The sequence below is a fragment of the Xiphophorus couchianus genome, chromosome 11, assembly GCF_001444195.1.
Source record: "Xiphophorus couchianus chromosome 11, X_couchianus-1.0, whole genome shotgun sequence".
Classification (NCBI taxonomy): Eukaryota; Metazoa; Chordata; class Actinopteri; order Cyprinodontiformes; family Poeciliidae; genus Xiphophorus; species Xiphophorus couchianus.
The window spans coordinates 21,119,291-21,141,049 of record NC_040238.1 but is presented as its reverse complement, the minus strand read 5'-3'; the positions used below and the strand labels follow the sequence as shown (position 1 = coordinate 21,141,049).

Below are 21,759 nucleotides of genomic sequence, written 5' to 3'. Positions count from 1 at the left end.
CACCAATGGTTTTAGTTGTTCACAAACCTTTCCATTTTGCCTTCATTTCTGAATAAAACTAGAAGGAAGTGATTAAATCTTGAGGCAAGATTCTGCGATATTAAAATGGCCCAATAATTGTCAACAAAGAAGACGCTTCATCTTCTTTGTCAACAAAGAAGATGAAGCGTCACACTGGTTACCGTTGACTGCTAGACTTCATCTAGTGCAGTAAGTCTACATTATCATATTAGTAGCTATTCCTTTGAAACTTAAGGTGCCTTAAGTGTCACCATATTTATGTTTGAAAGTCTGATTTGTTGCAGCATTCTGTAGATAGAGTCGACTAGCATTGCGAGAGGAGCATGTTCAGCTAACCACTAGCCGCTAAAGTTCTTTAATGCGTCTGAACTGCATTTCCTCACCTGTAGTTAAAATATAATTTCAGGATTATACAACCATTAAGTTAAAGTATCATTAAGCTCACAATAAATAATGACATACAGGAAATTATGGTGTTTTTTTTACACTTAAAAAGGCTTATACAATTTTGAATCTGGTAAAAAAGAATGTTATGTTTATGTTAACACCCTTGAAGATCTTAAGGTGTTTATTCTTTGTACCATAACTGTCAATAGAAATAAATACATGTACATAAATATGTTGTACTGTTCTGCTCTGGTATTTTTTCTTTTAATTTGAATCAAGTAAAATACTACTTTTTTTCTTGAACATTTTTTATAAACATTGTTTATAATATGATTTACTAATCAGGAAAACCAAAACAAACTGACATGCATGAATGTCTGTTCTAAGCTACTCCAGATGATGACATCTCGTGAAACCTCTGAGTTTAAAGATGTTTAGTAATTTGGAACTTCTTCAGTAAATTAAGATAATTAGTTTATCAGTTTTGCCTAAAAGGATAAGCGATTGATCTGTGGTTTTGTTAGTTTTACAGCCAGATTAAAAAAAAAGACAAAAATAACATATGAAAACTCCAAAAATTCCCTCAAGACTCAACATCAAACGTAAACATAACACAGGAAAGACGTTTCTTGAAAAAGATAAACAAGAATCTCCTAGTGATCTGTTTGTTTCTTTTAAAGCCAACCTTTAACAAATCTTTGCCAACTTTACAGACTCTGGAGTAGAACATTATTATAGCTCTCACTAATGTCAGAGCCTTTGTCTATTCAGTTAATTGTAGCGTAGTTTTCCTGATGGAATTGCTCCGTGACCTTTTAGTATTTTTATTTCTTCAGCTCTTATATTTGCTAAGTGATGGTATTCTGCCTGATTAGTGCACCGTCCCCACCCCCTCCTACCCCACGGGGGACACAGATACACACACGCGCACACACGACTTCGAAAACACAATGTATTCACTCCCAGTACCCCACCGCCATTGTTCTGCTTTATAACACAGGGAAAGGAGCATCAGTCAAGTATATTAGCTGGATCCTATTACTGTCACCAGATTGCCTCTCTGAGCCATCTTAAAGAGCCCCCAGACAAAACTTCCTGTCATGTTAATCCAAGCTTTAATAAATAGAGGGATGTGTAACCATATTCAAATAGGGGCTCCCGTATTTGTGCTGACAAAGAGAGACGGACTATCACAAAATGACAGATGAAAGTGTTTTGCATGAGAAGGAGTTGAGGGGGGGAGGGCGAAAGTTTTTATCGAGGCTCATTCTCTCCCATTCCTGGGAGAAATGTCAAATCGTTGAAATGGCCTTTAAAGAAAAAGCTTAAGCCTAATCTAAGTAAAACACAGCAGGTATTAGAATGGTGTCCATTGTGAAAGAAATAAATGCTATTCAGCTCAGGCAAGCAGTTTGTTAGATCCCTCTTGTTCGCCAATTGATATCAAAGTACGCGATGCACACCTTGTCTCCACAGGGACGTTTTGGGATCGGATCACTGAACATTTGAACAGACCATTAATGGGGGCTTTCTCTGAATCATGAATATGGGCAGCCAGTTACTGGATTTCATTTTCTAGATGATTATTAAAAGAGTAAGTAAAGGTTTATTGTATAAAGCATTACTCAGTCATTTAGTTAACCTGCAGTATTCAGCGATGTATTAGAAGCCTCTTGAATTCCTGAGTATATACTCATCGCCAACAATGAGAACTGAATTCCACCTCTCAAATTCAAGGCCAAGTCTTTGCCCACAAATTTGAGCTAAGAGAGCTGAGAGCAAAGACACGATCAGAGAAAATTACACGGTCTCTTTCAGGCTGGTCTAGGTTAATATCTGGCTTGTGGCTGCTTTGCTCCAAAGAAAGTAGTTCACTGGAAGAAGTATTTTACAACTGCGTGTCTGCTTATTTTGCCACGTAGTCAGAATCATAAATTGGATTGGGGGTTAGATTGGGTGTTCCAGTGTTAATCTCATAATGCCAGCAAAAGTATTCACCCTCCTTTTTCACACTTTGTTGTTATAGCCCCAAACGTTTGTGTACTGATGTGAAAGACCAGTGCTTATCCAACCTTTTACAATCTAAATCCCAAGGCTTCAAATTACCACCATACTAATGGGCATTTTAAAACATCATCACATTTTTTTTCTTTTACTACTACTACTAGTAAAACATATTTTTAAATCCACATTTTCAGATTCACATTATGACAAATATTGGTTGACATTTCTGAAAAATGGCAAAAGAAATCTTTATTTTAAATTTACCACAAGCCATGAAATATACACAGTACACATGTGGAAGACAAGGCTCTGGTCAGCTGAGACCAAAACCAAATTTTTGTGTTCGACGTGCTATGTGTTACCTGACTGTAAAAAATGGTAGTGGTAGCATCATGCTGTGGGGATGCTTTTCTTCAGGAGAGACAAAAAAGCTGATAAGATTTGCTGGTAGCATAGATGAAGCTAAATATCACACAGGTTACAAACGTTTCAGACCTTTCAGCCACACAATAACCTTTAACATGCAAAGGTATGATGAGATTTAGATGAACACATTTTAACACACTCTACATTCAAGCTGACTAAACTTGAGCTATATTGTAAATGAAAAAAATGGGTAAAATAAAATGATCTCTTTCTAAACATGCTATGTGTTACCTGACTATAAAAAATAATAGTGGTAGCTACCATTTTTCTAGCCATAGTCAATACCTTACATTTTTATTGAAGCTTGTTTATCATATTAAAAGTACTATAAACTTGTTTGTTGAGAGAAAAACAACCTTCAAGCAGGTATTACACATATTTTTCATTAAGCCCACATTTCTGTATTAAAAGTTTTTTTTAATTGGCCTGATGTAATGTTTTAATCTCTAAGTGGAAAATCATCAAACAAAGGATTGGAAATATCAGGTTGTGAAACGAGTTACTGAAGATGAACTTTTCTGTAATATTCTAAATTATTCAATATGTCTGTATTCTAAACGTCTTGCAGTTACATTTGTGACAAAAAAAACAGTTTTGTCAAGATTTGCACCGAGGAGGATGAATTATCAAATTATTTTTTGTGAAAAAGATTTTAAAAGTATGTTTTCTTTTCTTTCCTTTTTACATTTATGCAGTGCTTTGTGTTGGCCTGTTGCAAAAATCCCAATAAAAGGTTTGTGTTTGCACTGTAAAGAAGAAAAAAAATAATATAAATACTTTAGCAGGGCACTGTATGCTTTTTCAGGTACTGTTTCCATTTTGCTGAGCTTAGAACTGACAGTGAAATGAAAACAAAAAGAAAAAAACTGAGATAGACAGGCGTGTTAGCCGCTGAGGTGCTGGAAACATTTCAGCTTCTGTCTGAATTGTGTGGGAATATCACTGAGTCAGCCGATACTTTCTACATGTTGATTCTGACAGGTGTAGAAAGCTGGACGGAATCCAAACCCCGGGTTCGCCTTACACGAAGGCAGCGTGCAGAACGCGTAATTGGACTGTTTTATACTCGAAAATGCTTGGGTTTTATCTGATTATATTCACTGAGAACAGCATCAACAGATCTATTCATATTCTGCGTCTTCACCTACATTTAACCCGTTTAAACAAAGCTTTTCCCAGTCATGTCTCTCACCTTTTGCACTGTTTTCTCTCGCTCTCCCCAAACATTTTATCGTATGCTCTGACCTTTGTCTGCCCTGCAGTCAACGTTGCCCGAAGCTATATTTACATTAACAAGGGGGAGAGAGAAAACGAGGTGCGTGATGTAAAATGCCTGTCGCACGTCTCTGTGTGTGTGTAGGCGTGTGAGGGTGTGCATGTTTGTGCAAGCCTACAATGAAAGAAATCTGATTGGCTTTCCTGGAGGTAGGACATCATTTTAAATAAGTCCTCAATGTTAAACTGTTTGCTCTAGGGCTAAGGGATCGCTCACCTCTCCAAATACTATTTTAGCTTGAAAGCACAATATTTCCCAGCTTGAGCTTTCACATGGGAGAGCGAGGGAGGGTCCTGTTGCAGCAGTTTCATGGAGGTGGCTCGCAGGCATACTCCATTCTGACAGAATGAGGAGGCACTCTCCAAGAGTGTGGCGGAGAGGAAAAGGGGCCCTATTAATAAAATGACTCCATAATGGGTAGTTCCCTGCAGCTTGGCAATGGAAGACAGGCGGATTGATGGATGAGGCCAAGTCCCACTTCCTCAAACAGGCAGAGCTCAACTGTGTGGACATGCCTCTGTTAGGCCATGATACGGGCAGACCTCAAAGCAGACTGGAGTTGGATTCACACGGGAAGAAAGAAAGAAAGAAAGACACAGCCATATAAACAATTTCCTGTTTGACTTAAGTCTGGAATTATTCTCTCAGCTGGGGGTATTTGTCTTAGACAGCTGAAGAATGTCTTTTCTGGGCTTTTCTATTTAATGAATGACTGAAACATTAGTATTAATTTATATTTTTGAATGCTCTTTCTGTGCATTACTAAGCACACTGGCTTTTATCCAAATCATGCAATATGTTCTCAAACGCAGATGGCTGGTGTGGAGAAGACCAGATAAAATCTGTCCTAAATGTAATCTCAGCTCAAAGTGAGAAAATAGTAGATAAACAGAAAGCTGTGGGTGACGAATATTACATTTGCATGATGCACCCATAAAACTCTCATTGCCAAAAATATTTTCCAGTTATAAGAAAGTCGCATCTGGATATGACTCATTTTTAACAGCTTTGTTTTAAAAGGAGCAGACTTGTGCAGAGTCACGCTAATAAAACCATTTTTGTGGCACAACAGTGTTACAGTGTGCCCTAACAATACAGCAGCCTCCTGAAGGCATCACTCCATCACTCTTTTATTACATCCCCATGAAACGCTGCATTGATTAGAGTGGCCTCAGCATGACTGTCTTTTTAATTGTGTATTTGCCGATCTGAAAGCTGCACAGGCACGGCGGTGAAATCTGCACCAACCATTTCAGCGGCGCTCCAAGGCAGCCTCTGATACGCAAAGTTCTTTGTTAGAATATACATCAGTTTGTATCACCATAGCGACCTCCTTGGATGCTGAGCAGGGGACCTCATAAATATGTAACCCTGACAGATTTGAGGAATAGTCTTCCTGAGCTGTTTCTCTCAAGCTATTTTGTTAATGTCAACATGAAGGGAAGTTACTAGAATAAGTGTTGACATTCTACCAATGGTGTAGATCATTAATAATTGAATACAACAGAATGAGTGGGGAGTTACAGCTGAGAAATAGTTGAATTAGCTTCAGACTGTCCATTCCAAAATAAAAAATAATTGCAAAAATAACAACCATCAGAAATGAATACTCACATCATGTTGGATCTTCAGTTTCAGTTTTGTTGATTTGATTGTTAAACCACTTAATAAAAGCATCTTTTAAGCAGATTTTCCCTGAACTAATATCTATGGTAATCAAAGCATGAAAATGATGCTGCTTGCTCCCTATGAGTTTAATAAATCTTGAATTTGTCAACTGATGCGAGGTGGTTCCATACACAATCATCTGTCATGACTATTCAAGGAAGTAAAGGCTGTTCACTACATCAGGTATAGTGAAATAATTTCTTGTTTCAGGATTAGAGATGCAGCGATCAGAATTGTATCATATTTGAGATCTTGTTTTTATTTTTCTTTTATTCTACAGCTTTGAGTTTTTGACTTTAGCTGTTTATGATTTTCCTTTAATTAGTATTACATTAGGAACAAAAAAGTATATAGCTTTCTTGCTGTGAGGGCTAATTAAATAGTTATGTATGGAGCAGAAGCAGGGACACTCCAATGCATGAGTGAAAAGTTGCTGAGAAAACTTAGTTTGAAAATTATCTCTCTAAAGTATATATCCTCACTTCAACTCTGGAGTTTATGAAATTTACCACTATATCCAAATCTGGCATGTTGCATGGCATCTCAGGATGCTAAAACTTGTCTCTAATACATTTAGTCTTATTTTTATCTCCTCTCTCTCACTCTGTTACTGCTTGAATGACCCATAAACTATTTATTATACTGTAATAAATAGTATATTTTTATACTATATTTGTTAAAATAGCTGACTCTAAATCTTCCCTCTGCTATAACTTCAACACTGAAGGATGTTGAATATCAATGCAAATTGTTACATTTTCAGACGGTATGTTCAGTGGCAAAAAGTTTGTTGGTCAGTTGGTTATCTCCTTGGTCAAAGCAAATCACACTTTAGGCCATTCATGTTGCATCAATTGCTTAATAATTGTCTTAATTCTTTAGTCTGTCCATTCCAAACTGAAACATAATTGCAAAAATAACAACCATCAGAAAGGAATACTCACATTATGTTGGATCTTCAGATTCCGATTTGTTGATTTTATTGTTAAACCACTTAATAAAAGTGTGTTATACACACTTTTTGTCGTGTATAACAACATGACAAAAAGTTAATTCAGAGCACCTTAGGTAAATTGAAATGCTTTTATTACTTATTAAATTATGTACAATAACTTCACAGTTGTTACTGATAATAATGTGGATATTTAACTAGACTGGAAGTTATTGGGTAGTTAATTGTTTAAAGGTAACTTTTATACAGTAAGAATATGAATGTCATTGTGAATGTGGTTATGGTCAAACTTTTGAAGTGAAAAGTAGGGATTTAACTATCAGGCTTTCAAAGCTAATGGGTTTTATTGAAGTCTGATCTGCCAATTCCAGTTGCCTTTGTAAAGATTACAACATATACACACTGACTTATCTAAACTTTGTTTGATTCCAGCTATGAAATATAATAGCCTTTACCAATAAGAGCAAAGATTGCTGCGGCCTTCTGTCTAGAGGGATTTTGAGGTTGCCTTCTGTTATGCATGTATTTAAATCTTATCTGATTTTTACAAGATTTAAAGCAAAGTTAATCCAAGATCCTGTTGCTTTGGTGTGATTGCAAACTGGAAAAAAGTTGGAATTGTTGGTTTTGAAGCAACAACAAAAAAATGTTCTCTGCTCGGCACTGGTTAAAGTCGATCAATACAATTTTGCCAGATTGTAACCTTGAATTGCTGTTAAAACATAATGTTATAAACTATCATGTTTCAGCGCTATAAGAGATGCATTTGATTCTTTTGACAGAGACTAACCAGACACCATGCAAAACTTCCTTGTCTGTTTCTATGTGTTTGAGCAGCCTCCAAAAGGGGCAGGATAATTACCCTCCCTAAAAGGAAAAAAAAAGTTGAGTGATGAATTATGTATCAAAGGACAAACACATCAATAAAGGCTAATGTGCTCTGTTTTTAGACAGGAAAACAGCAGAGGTGCCAGGTGACAGGGGGAGATTTAGGATCTCTGGAAATGAATTATGACAGCGATTTAGATAGGTGTCAAACGCACATTTACATTCGGCTCACAGCTGAAGGCTAACAGAGGAGCTCTCCTGCAATTTGGGAAGACACTGATATAGATCATATCTGATACCAGAGGAACAAAGGCCTGAGACACAGACAGTGACCTTAGAGTGATGCTGCCATTTTCTTGTTAAGCCCCTGTTTATGTGGAGACTTTATGCTACGCATTTTTCTTTGTTTGTGCATAGACCTATGAAGAGATATAAACATCTCATGGCAAAATTCGCAGTGCTAAATAGGCATGGGGGTTTATAAGACTTTCACCATATGTTAACCTTAAGAAGAAAACAAAACTCATTTTATGACAAGAAGGATAAAATAAAATGTACTTTATCTTATTTTTATTCAAAATTAAAACATTTTCACTAATTCCTATTGCAGTGAATATATTTTATACATTTGATGCATACACTTAATCTAAATTGTAAATTAATGGTAATAAATGTAGTAGTTTATAAATACTTATTTTGATTAATACAAATCCTTTATGCTATTTTATTCTTTATCTAGTACAACAAGATTGTATGTACCATGTTTGCTATGAAGAAATTATTTCAATGAAACAATAAATATGTTGCTAAAATTGGATAATAACCATAAGTGACGCTTCAAAAAAATTATATATATACTTATAGATATTACTTGTGAAATCGGGTGTACATTCTGTAATAACCTTAGTTATTACAGATATGGTTAACAGTTGTGACTAAAATATTTCACATGAAACCATCAGGAAAACTGGGTGAAATGGACGGGAAACGAGATGCAATGAACTCTAATGAAAATATATAGGAGTTTATATCCAGTCTCTTTTTTTCTGCTTGCTGTTTTTGTTTTGTTTTGTTTTGTTTTGCATGCTTTTGCTAATGAAGAACAAAATAAAAAGAGAGAAAAAAATGATCAACTGACTGGTGACACACTTTGTTTCTGCACCTATATTTCTATATTTTTCTTGTAAGCCAAGAGAAACACAGTAGCCATCTTTCCGGTAGCTGGCCAGCATTGCACAGCAACAAGTGCATAGGCGCATAGCTGGAAAAATCTTGTTTGTTTTTTTTTATTTTTCTGGCATCTCATTAGAAGGTCTAAAGAACAGCAAAATGGAGAATGAGTTAAAACTTTTAACTTTTTAAATCCCATTTTCTGTTGTACAGTGAACTAACCCATGCCTTGTGCAAGAGGTTTCAAGACAGAGTACACACAGGAAATGTGGTCTTCAGCAAGAAAACTACATGTTTAGGGGGAAAGGCCACTGTTTAACTGGAGGACCCTTGTTTAAGCCCCCTTGTAGGCAAGATCCATTTTCCTTGAGAGTCTTTGAGCAAGAGGGCTGAGTTGTGACCATCTCTAGAGAAAGCAAAATCTGCTCCACTGCCTCGCAGCAGAGGGGACACAAAGGGTTGGAGAGATAATTCAACAGGGATCACCGAAGTATCACTTTATTATCACAACTATGACTCGCTGGGGTCACGGTCAAGGGGAAAAGTGAGCCCCTTCATCAACACTCCCGTTGCTGCGCAGCATCTAATATTCTATTACAATGATGGCAATTAACAGTGAAATGATAGCGACCCAGTGACAATGGACAAATTTGTGACAACCCTTTCAATTGTTCTTGTGTAGCGGAAATCTATATCATTGTCTGAGAAATGTTCAGCTGCAGTGTGCTACATCCACGCTTGAGTGCTTTTACAAGTGGTGGTTTAACAAGGCGCAGAGGGCAAAATTTTGTTCCTTTTAAGCCTGTGCAATTACACAAGGTGGCAAAAGGGACTCTGTTCTTAAAGCGTGAGCCTACATGGACGGGCAATTTTGTTGAGTACAGCAAACGCCAGGAGAGTTATGTTTAATGTGGAACATAACCTTTTCTTTCTCGAAAACCAAAAAAAATATATATATCCTTACCATAACGCATGAGTGGTACTGAGTGCAGACATGACAAAAGTGCTCAAACCGATTGCAAGCATCAAACCCATAGACAGTGATGTACTGCTGGAAAAAAGGCTTATCTACTGTCTGTTTTTTTATTTATTTATTTATTTATTTTTGTTTATTCATAATAAAAAAAATCTGAATTTATTTAGCAAACACGTACAATAAGTAAAGGCTTTATTGGATACCAGTTGTACTTTAATAGGCTAATGAAAAGTTTGTTTATTTTTTTTTTTGTCTCTTGTTATCAACGTAAGGTCTTAGGGAATAAAACCAATGGCTATCTAGATAGAATTAAGTCGTAAATATTAAATTTGTTTGTATTATCCTTTATAATAACCATTAGGTTAACCAAAGAGCTTTACATTATAGTCAAGCACTTATAAAATAAATCCATTGTTTATTCTAGTAGCATAATCTCATACAGAAATATGTGGAAAAATATTTGGAAAATATCCCAATTTTTTTATTTTATTTGAGTACATATTCAGATGATAAAAGAAGCAACCTTATACCAATAAATATATTTTAACACATAATAATGTGGAGCAAAATACTTACATCCCTTCAATTAATAGCTCATACAACCTCCTTTTGTCAACAGAAGAAGCAGTTGGTGTTCTTCTGTAACATTACACGGCAGTGGGGCATATAGTCAGAGGGATATTTGCCTTTCCACATTGCACAGACTCCCTAGAGTGGCACCACTGTGGAGAGTTGATGTTGGTATCTGGGGAATCATGTCTGTGTTGATTCGACCGCATATTTGGAGCCATTTTCAATTCTCCAGCAGAGTCCACCCTGTTTTGATTTAAAATTCTGTTGTATTTCAAGGAGTCCATGACGCCATGAGCACTTCAAGGTTCCCATTTCCTCACATTACAAAATCCTGACATACTTAACAGTGAACATGAGGTGGGGCTTTCATATGATTTCCGCTTTGTTTAATGTAGAACTCAATGGTGTCTGGGTTTGTTTCACATGGTTCCAGTTAAAGTCCCACTTAGCATTAAGCAAACAGAAAGCGCTATCCTTTGCTCCCCAAAAAACAGTTGGTATGTAGGTAGCATCTAATAAACATGGAGACTTGGTGAACCTAAAGTGGTGCTATTTGCTGCCTGTCTTCAACATTGGGATTGGGACATTTTCACATTTTTTAACTGTTTAACGGTTGGTCTGGTGGGAGATAAAAACAGGTTGATAGGTTTATTTTAGGTCCTAACTCTGATGGGATTGAAAACAACAAATATACAGAAACATTGAATCAATTTTAATATTATTAGAAAGTTATTTTATTGCAGTAACTCACTATACTAAGTAAAACACATATATAGATTAAGTACATGCAGACTGATATTTCTGGTGATTATGATAATTCTCCACTTACAACTAATGAAAATATGAAATTTAGGATTAGAATGCTAGATCAGTCACACTTACTCTTTATAAATAGACCTGACATAAAGCACTAATAGAAATAAAAAATCCTGAAATCTTAAATGAAAAGTAATGTCAATGTCTAACAAAGTTAGATGAGACTTGCAGAACAATAAAATGTTAAACAGTGTTCCGCTATTCACAGGGATTAAGGACAATAGCTGTCAGAAATAGTTGAATTCTGCAAATACTTGAGAGGACCCCCTCTAAAAATGTTTGAAACTGCCTGAACTAAGTCAATTTTATTTGTATAGCACATTTTGCAACAAGGCAGTTCAAAGTGTTTTACATAATAAAAACATAATGCAGTGAACCAACAAAAAAGAAACACTACATTACACTGGAAAAATAAAATAGTAAAAAGTTCCAAGCCACTTAATCAAAGGCAATTCTAAACAAATGGGTTTTTTTGACTTAACTTAAAGGAATAGCTAAATAGTTCAAACACCAAATAAACCATAATACACATTAATACACACAGTGAAAACCATCTTAGCACTACCGCACCAGACAACATCTGCAAACTTCCTTATGTCCTCTCTTGGACATACAGTAGAGCCAAAGAAAATAGCGCACCTTGATTGGCTGCTTTGCAAATGCCAGCCAGTGGTTTGTTAAGAAGCATTACACCTAGGTATTTCTGCTGGATTTCCTATTGAATATTGTTGGTGTGCTCTAAGCCAAATCCTGCAAATGATAGGGTTAACAATTTGGAGTAATCTGCCACTGAAAAATCTGCAACCACAAATTGGCGTGGTTCAGTTCTACTTCAAGCTTGTATTGAAAACTTGGAGGAGTAAGCTCTAATTAAAGGTGTTGTGCAATCGTTGACATATTTTATAATTTTGATTAAATAAAAGGAGAGTAAAGAGAGCCTTCCCTGGAACTAGAAAAAGTTCCAGGAAAGGCCTCATCTTTCACCACCTGAATTGTGAATAAAAGCCATATTGCGAGCACAGAGACTCTTCTCAACTTAGCCTCTCCGGCCCCTTTTTGAGACGAGGTCATGTGGTTCAGATATGTTTGACTGCAGGTTTAGTTAAAGAGCTGCTCGGCCTTTCGCCTGCTCACTGTCTTTGAGCTGCCGTCTCCTTTTTAGTGGTCATGGACTGTTCCAGTGCATATACCACAGCGAAATAGACTTTTGCTCTTTTCTTCATTGCCACAAAAGGCCAGGCACTTCGCTGGAGTTCCCATTCCCCTTTTACATAGTGATAAGGCAGCCATTATCCTTTGAACCTTTCTTTTCACCACACCAGGAGAAAAGGAAGAGTGAAAAAAGAAGGAGGAGGAGGACAGAGAAAGATTTCTTCCCTGAGGTGAGCCCGGCCTCACCTCTGTGTGGCGGGCTTTTTTGTGAGCAGTGAAGAGGTCCTTAACCTTCTATCAGATGGAGGCACACAGTTGTGTTCTGCTTGAATAACTACATTGAAAAGCCCTGGAGCACAGGAGATAGTTCTATAGACTCTGCAAGTGGCATCGAGAGGGAGAGAGACTGGCAGACTGACCGAAAGAGAGGGAGAGAGAGGTGGGGGGTGGACTGTGTTGTATGACCTGCTGGAGTGTGACCCTCACATGATGTGCACCTTCTTTGTTAAAGTGCTCATCAGTGCTTCACTGTGAATCTTTTCTTTGTTGGACAGGTCTCACTGACAGGATGGTCCTTCTCTAGTAATGTCACAACACAGCTCACATTTATATAATACACTTCCTTTCACGGAGCTCATTTTACAGAGTAACTCTCATCTTGCTCTCAGCCTATAAAAGGCTGTACAGTAGGAGCAGTAGTAACAATATTAGAGTGTGGATATTTGAGTGTCATGTTGAAAGGCTCAAAGTGGGTGATGGTGGATGATACTGCAGGCTACTTTAATAAGAATCTCATCTGTTAACTTTAATAGCAGCAGAAAGACTCCGTTGACCTCATAATATAAATGCCATGCACAGTCATCTTGCTGGGGCTTGTTTTTGCCGTTATGTAGAAAAATTCAGACTCAAACTTCCATTATGTCGTAAAAATTCCAAATAGGCCATCAACCAACCCTATAAAGGCAACATATGTAAAGCACTGACAAATCAAGACATGTAAGAAACAATGAAATTACTGTATTACTATTGATAATTATTCAGGTTCTGTTAAATTTATCTGATGTGTAATGAATTCAGCACATTTATACATGGGTTAGAAAGCCTACACACCTATGTCAAAATCAAGTTTTTATCATCAAAAAATTAGACAAAGATGCATCATTTAATGTCAGAGTGTAAAATATATCCTGAACACTTACTTGCCATTAGTTGTAGAGAATCAGACAACGCAATAATAAAGCATAGCTTTTTAGGGGGATTTTATTGTTGTTTGCTACTTGGCTTTCTTTAGGTAAAGCCAAAGCTTGCATAGAGGTCACAAGAGGTACAAAACAATTTACAATGCTATAAATATGTACCATGGTGGGGTGTACATATGGTGGTAGCTGCATCATGCTCTGGGGTTACTTCACTGCCATTCAAACCAGAATTTTTATATTAATCAAATGGAATAAATCAAAAAGAATGGCAGCTTTGAATTTGGCCTGACTTTTTTAAGAAGTCAGCACATCATCACAACAGTGCTCCATCATTATCCCATTTACAACCATTCTTAGTTGTAAATGGGATCTTAGTAGCATTGGACTGAGAAGTAGTTTGTATGATTAGCTCAGCAGGAGTTTGCTAATTACTGCTGCCACTAGTCTGGTGGAGCAGAGTGGGGGAGGGAAGGGCTTGTGCAATGATACATCTATCTTTACATAATACATAATAGATGTGTGAAGAAACTTTTCAAACAATTTATTTAAATCTATCTATTTTTGTTAGATCACCAAAACCTGATATTTTAACTGGGGTGTGAAGATTTTTTTTTTCATATAGACAGAATGAGAAAATGCAGCTTGCTCTGTCTAAAATCCATGGCAGCTAATTCATGTAGTCCTGACACTGATTTTAAGCAATGTCAGCCATAGATATTTTGAAGATTAATGTTGAAACCCCAATTTAATGCCATGTATTGGGGTGAAATTTGATGTCAGTGGCAACTAAAATACAACAGATTCAAAAGTCCATTCTGAGATAGGTATACTCGTCTGTATCCTGGAATCTCCCAGAAATGTTTGGAATGGATTGAAAATGTTAGGGTGTCAGATTTGACCTCAATACCCTTTCCTGTTGAGGTCACAATTCCCAGATTTAAAAACATGATCAATCGTGTTCAGCTCTTCAATTTTTATTAAAGTTACACACCAAACTAAGTTCAAGAAGTGCAAAGTGGATATGAAGGCAACAGTAGGATTGGATTGTTGATTTTAATTGACAACAGTAGTGTTTTATAAAGACCCTTCTATTTCTTCATGTCTTAAGGAAAACTGAGATGCTTTTCTTGGCATTTCGCCTGCATGTTTACTGATGCATAAAGTATCATCTCTTCTGGCTGTTCCAGCATTACTAGCATTAGGTGACAGAAGTCAAATGCTATAAATTTCCATCTTCCCATGTAAGTGATCACAAACCATCGGCCACGCTTGTCAAATGAAACGTTTACCATAGTTGGTAAACATGCCATTCCATCTTAGTTCTGCAGTGCAGCTTTCACGCTGTCAAATATAGGAGACATAAGAAACCGTTTCTGGTTTTATGAGCAGAAATCCAGAGAGAGAGAAGAGAGGAAAAAAAAAACAGTGGCTTGAACAAAAGTTCTCTGACCTTTTAATTGGACAACGGTGTGTGATCAAGTGGTACCGAACAGAACAATGGAGTTATTGAAGATAAACAAACAGAAGGGTTCTCTGTTCTTCAGACTCCGCCAATAAAATCATAACCCTTAGTACTACAAATTTCACTTATCCCACTCCCTCTCACTTTAATGTGATTTCCATTTGATTGCCTGGTATTAGACAGAGGTCACAACGTGTGACAATATAAATGCTTGTTTATAAAAACTGTAACTGTGGGCGATATTGCTTTGGCAGTTTTTTATTTGTACACCACTATAATGATATCTAACCACATAGTCATCTTAAAGAACATTTTTCATACACTGAAACTTTATTGTTTTCACCACATTGTTGTGTGCTTCTGCTGCTTTTCCAGCAAAACAAACAATTCAGGGCAAAAAATAACTTAGTTAGCGATTGTAGAGGATTCTTCTACAGCTCGGCTGAATTTATACACCAGTGTCTAGATCTTTATTGTGAATCCCTTGCATGTTCTGCTTGTCTTTACTTTTTGTCCTGATAATGCAAGCATAACTAAGCATTTCATCTAGAAACCAAAGAGGATTCTCCCCCTACCATACTTTGTACCCGATATACAGGGCCCACTTTCTTTTGGGGAGATCTGTCTCATCTTCCTCTCAGGCTGTTTAGCCAATAATGCAAGATTAGTAAAAAGTATGTTTAATACCCACTTATAGGTTATAGGTTATTTTCAAAAGGCACTTTTAATCAGACAAATGAGACTCATCTGGACATTTATTCTAGATTATTGGATGTAACTGTGTGTATGCACATATAAATTTGGCTCACTAACATTATTGAAGTTGCTCATGTTGCACTAATTGCTGACCCTTGATATAGTCCAATCATCCTGGGTTAGAATAACATCATAAACGGTAGTATTTTTTCTGTATTAGTTGTTTGAGCAAAGATAAATGATCGCCAGAAATCGTCCTTTTTTTACTCTGTTCCTGGTGGTTCCTGTAAGCCAGTGGTATTATTTGTATGTCAAATTCAACAACACACACACAAAAAAAACCCTCAAAACACACCTGGAGACCAGATTTGGCGAGCAAATCTACAAATTGCTTATTTCTATTCTCCCTTTCCTAACAAGAATAATGAGCGACTTACAATTAGGTGAACTGTGTATATAGGTTATTGAAGGTCCCCGTGCGTTGCCCTCTATTTTTTTCCGCCAAATTGGAAATATTTTAGGGAGGTGCAAATGAAGTGCCTTGGAGCCGCATGTGGCCTGTGAGCCGTGCAGCAAGTAACCGGGGCCCACAAGCTGTGCCAACGTCTTGTGTGCCAAATGTGTGGCAAGAGGGTGGCATGAATAGTGTGCCAGCGCTAGTCTGCCTGGCTGCCAGGCACTTCTCTTTATCCAATCAGACAGTTCGGCTTGAGCGAGACCCCTATTCTTGTCTGTTTCCATCTCCTCCCGAAGCTTTTCAGCCCTCCCGTGAAAAACACAGATGCGTGCACGCTTGTGCACAGCATTAAGCCTCTTCTGTGCACTGTTACGCTCACCTAGAGACCATAACCAGGGAGTGAGAAGCGCACGGCGTTCCCTCTTTGTTTCTACCCGCTGATGCTCTCCGCTCTCCTTTTCTCTCCAAGACAGAATCACAGACTAAATGAGCATGCCTCAGTCGGTTTTTTAAGCTTTTCATCAGAGTTATAGAAAGATGAGTTTGTCAGGGATGTCTGAAGAAGAAACGCTGTCTGTCTGTGTGTGGCTTTATTGGACATGATGAAGGATGATATTATTGTGGATGCTGCTTCTGCTGCGGCCGGGAGATGAGGAAGGGTCCCATTTGTCTCTCTCCCGCTTAGTGTAATGTGTCTATCTGTCACTCTTCTCTCCAAGACTGGACGTTGGTGTTTGTCAAAATAATAATAATAAAAAAAGAAGCATAATGTCAACACTGTTTCCATTTTTTTTTTTTTTACTGCTGGCCATTATTGTTAATTTTCTCCCCTGTCGCCACTCTAATCCAGACAAAGAGTAACACCGCAGAGATTGCATAATTTCCTGTAATATCTAAAATTACAGTGCACAAATGAAGGAGGGGGAGCGGTAACCTGACGATAATCCTGTGATCACCGAATGATTGCGTGGGAGAGAGGTGCTTAGAAAGAAATAAGTGTGAAGCAGCAAGGATATATATTCTAAGAGTAATTACAGCGAGTAGATGAGATGAGATTGAATGGGGAGGAGGTGATGTGAGGCACTCGGTGCAAAGATTAAGCTAATGCCAACGCTGCTCTTGTGTCTTCCAGGTTGACGACGCCATGCTTATGTTTGATAAGACTACTAACAGACATAGAGGTAAGTTCATAGCTTCTTCTTTGGTGCTGTTTTCTCCAAAAAGAAGTGAGAAAACAGTCATTTTATGTCCTTTCCCCATGAGATAACACAGAACAGTTCCATTTCACATGATATTAGTTGTACCATCTGTTCAACAATGGGAGCGTGTCAAAGTAATCAATAAGCTGGTACGGTGTTTAGAATGTTTGAGCGTTAGACGCCACCCGTGAGAGTGCGTGTCTGTGTATGTGATGATGCTGGTGTGAGTGTTTCAGAGAGGTGCTTAAAGGGTGTAAAGATGGCGAGATGGTGGGTGCTGTGCAGTCAGATAACAGCATCAGATAAGACCCAGGAGAAGCACTGACTTTATCATTCCATCTCATCAGCTCCTTATCTGAGATGAGGGGGACATTTCTCTCTCATGCAGAGGACTTTCCAAAGACAGGCTTCCTCCCTGCACCACACTGCAGTTATGGCGTGGTGCCTTTTAGTCTCACCAGTGTTGTTTTAAGCCTGGTTTAAACAATTGATGTCAAGGGACAGTTGACAGTGGTGCAGTTAGTTAGGCTTACTACCCCGATCAACTTGCATTTCATGCAAACCCAATGCAGATCAAATAAGTGTCTTAACTGTCACCAGTCTGTTTAACACTGAACTTTTCTTTTCTGGGTTTTACTTGCATGGTGTCCCATCCAGAGCAGGCTGCAAACTCTCCAACTGAACACAGATGGACACAGGCACTGTTGCATTTTCTTTGTGTATCGCAGCTTCTCCTCACAACAGTTTTTTTTGTTGGTTCTTTTGTCTCTGACTACATTAGTTCCTTTTTCTTCTTGCTTGTGGTGCGTCTCACTTTTCATTGGCTCCTGACAGCCAGCTATAGTTTCATAGAGACACTTTCTTGTTTTGGGACGTTTCCTTTATGTAATATAAAGAAGTCCTGTTGATAAAGACATTATGAAGTCTCTTTTTTCAACTGAAAAATAAGCAGGTTAGTGTCGAGCATAGTCGTGCATTGGAGCAAACAATTTGGTCACTGGGGTCGACTTGCATGGGAATAAAATGTGAATTAAACAGCCTAAGCCTCCAATCAGAACTGAATCCACACTGTCTATTTAGATTATTCTCAAAAATGACAGCACCACTCAGATCTTTCACATATATCCTGTACTGATGGTTCTTAAAGTTGGGGCTAGGACCCCACTTGGGGTTGCGAATATCCAAGCCTGGGGTTTTTAGGTCCTCTTCAGAAATTTAACTGGATCCCAGAAATGATTATGATGATGAAATGTATACATTTTAGAAATGTTGTAACACATAAAAACAAAAACAGGACTTAAATAAAAATAATTAAAATAAAAAAATTAAAATAAAAGCAACATGGTGGCTAACATATTGATTGCTGATTGTGTCATAATTGCACCACTTTTTAACCAACTCACTAAAAGTGCTTGTATGCTCAACATGTCTTTATATCTTTTGGGCAAGAAGTTGCAAAGTTTGGGAACCACTCCCCTCAATCAAGCTAATTTTACCATGATATGTAATGCATTGGCATATTCCTCTAATTATTTTAATTCATAAAACAAAATGAATAGCCTATTGTCTTTTTGTTCCTAGATCCATTTAGGGCCTCTTCTATGGGCCGTAACGGCTCAACAATGCAAGAAAGTAACTTTTTTCGGAGGCAGACTGTCACCAACTGTTTACGTGGGCGTGCGTTAGCAGTCGGCAGGCACTGACAGGTATTCAGCGAGAAAAAGGGGCAGACACTCATCTGGTTGTCACACCAGTCAGCTCACTTGTAGGTAGAGCTGCCATCATACCATTTCTTTGTACTGGGCTGAGCACTGCTCCGCCATAGAGGTGTAAATATTTGTTTGCACTGAGCCACTGTTCTTTTTTTTATATATATATAATAAATTTTTAAGTGCGTTTTGGCTTTAGATTGAAAACCTTCCATCTTTCTTCTTCAGATCTATCTGCATTAGTAGATGTGTGTGTGTGTGTTTCTGTGAGTGTGTGCTGTGCAGATAGACTCTTTGAGTCTGGTAAACAGTTCCTAAGTGTGAAACATGTGAACTTTAGTGGAAGTGATCTATGGCTTTGAGGGGATTTTGATCTGTAGTGACAGAACCCAGTGTGAGGTCTGCTGTGAGACGAAGGCTTTTCTCGCAGTCTCTCTTATTTCTCACTCTTTTCCTCTCCTGTCTGCTGCACCGCCAGCCGCTCTCCGAGAGGCTCCGGGCGCCACAATTTTGAGTGTGTGTTTGTGTGCGTGCCGGGCGCGTGTGAGGCGTTTGCCTTTGGACAGCTAAATGCCCTTCAAACGAAGACAGTGATGGAGAAAGAGCCTTCTTGGCAATTTCTTTTCTAATGATATACTTATATCAAGTGTGACGTGGCGCTAAGAGGCAGCTGCAGTTCCACCAGCAGGCTCTGGTTTGTCCACCTTAAACATCCGAAACAGGAGATGCTCGCTGCTTTCATCTTAAAACCACAGCAGCTCTTGCAGATGAATTGCATATAATATTAAAGACCAATAAGAGAATCTCAATAATTCATCCGAGCCATTGGTGCAATTGTGTAATATTAATGGCTTAGTTGGCCCTGTGACCTCAACGGAAACAACATTGAATGTAATATGAGTGAAACTAGTCCCCGGGCCCACTCTGCCACGTAATCCAGAGCAAGTGATGGGCATCTAGCAGCTTGCAGTCCAAATCAATTTCCCACCTGTTTCATTTTATCTTACAGATTGAGTCATGAAAAAATAATTCTTTTTTTTTTCTTTTTTTCTTTTGCAGCGCTGCAATTGCTAAAAATAACATTATTTATTCAGCAAATCGAATGTTACACTGAGGAGTCCTCCTCAGATAAAGGGATTGCTGTTTCTGTAATTGCAAACCCTTAAAAATAATAGTTCAGGTGGAGCATACTGTGCTTTGAAAGATGCTTGGCGAAGAGTGCATTTATAACAGGTAAGAAAAAATTCTCTTACACCTGGAACAATGTTCAGACGCTGCACTTTACAACAATGACAAACAACTTATCCACGGACCTGCTTTACCAAGTGTGACTTAAAACACAAAAGCAATGAGAGTGAAGAAGGTAGGTAATTCTTTCTGAGAGAATAACTAAAAGCAGACACTTCTGAGGTTACAGTGGTTTCAACTTTTTCACATTTTGTCACCTTACAAATACAAACCTCATCATGTTTACTTGGGACACAAAGTAGTATATAATTGTGGCTTTGGAGCAAAAGTAAATGAGGTTTTCAAAATATTTAACGAATACATATCTGAAAATTGTTTCAGTCATTTATATCCAGCCTCCCTTACACTGATATTCCTAAATAAAATTACAGCAGTCAGCAAACTTTTAGAGTAAAAACAGAAACTGAGAAATTAGGGTTTCCTCTAGGATTTTCTTAAAACCGTTGTGCTACATATAGCACAACAGTTCTGCACTGCTCAAAAAAATAAAGGGAACACTTAAACAACACAATATAACTCCAAGTAAATCAAACTTCTGTGAAATCAAACTGTCCACTTAGGAAGCAACACTGATTGACAATCAATTTCACCTGCTGTTGTGCAAATGGAATAGACAACAGGTGGAAATTATTGGCAATTAGCAAGACACACTCAATAAAGGAGTGGTTCTGCAGTTGGGACCACAGACCACTTCTCAGTACCTATGCTGTCTGGCTGATGTTTTGGTCAGTTTTGAATGTGGGTGGTGCTTTCACACTCGTGGTAGCATGAGACGGACTCCACAACCCACACAAGTGGCTCAGGTAGTGCAGCTCATCCAGGATGGCACATCAATGCGAGCTGTGGCAAGAAGGTTTGCTGTGTCTGTCAGCGTAGTGTCCAGAGGCTGGAGGCGCTACCAGGAGACAGGCCAGTACACCAGGAGACGTGGAGGAAGCCGTAGGAGGGCAACAACCCAGCAGCAGGACCGCTACCTCCGCCTTTGTGCAAGAAGGAACAGGAGGAGCACTGCCAGAGCCCTGCAAAATGACCTCCAGCAGGCCACAAATGTGCATGTGTCTGCACAAACGGTTAGAAACTGACTCCATGAGGATGGTATGAGGGCCTGACGTCCACAGATGGGGGTTGTGCTCACAGCCCAACACCGTGCAGGACGCTTGGCATTTGCCAGAGAACACCAGGATTGGCAAATTCGCCACTGGCGCCTTGTGCTCTTCACAGATGAAAGCAGGTTCACACTGAGCACATGTGACAGACGTGACAGAGTCTGGAGACGCCGTGGAGAGCGGTCTGCTGCCTGCAACATCCTTCAGCATGACCGGTTTGGCAGTGGGTCAGTAATGGTGTGGGGTGGCATTTCTTTCGAGGGCCACACAGCCCTCCATGTGCTCACCAGAGGTAGCCTGACTGCCATTAGGTACCGAGATGAGATCCTCAGACCCCTTGTGAGACCATATGCTGGTGCGGTTGGCCCTGGGTTCCTCCTAATGCAGGACAATGCTAGACCTCATGTGGCTGGAGTGTGTCAGCAGTTCCTGCA

At 38.5% G+C, this 21,759-nt stretch overlaps 1 protein-coding gene across 6 annotated transcripts in view; it reads left to right on the top strand.

Moving 5' to 3' along the window:
- The window catches only part of msi2b (musashi RNA-binding protein 2b), a 306,045-nt gene that overhangs the window by 150,698 nt on the left and 133,588 nt on the right, over nt 1-21,759 (top strand). For all 6 annotated transcript variants that reach the window (XM_028031479.1, XM_028031480.1, XM_028031477.1 and 3 more), the window contains exon 7: nt 17,196-17,244. In XM_028031479.1, the coding sequence (XP_027887280.1) occupies nt 17,196-17,244 (49 nt within the window). The remainder of the gene's footprint in view (nt 1-17,195; nt 17,245-21,759) is intronic.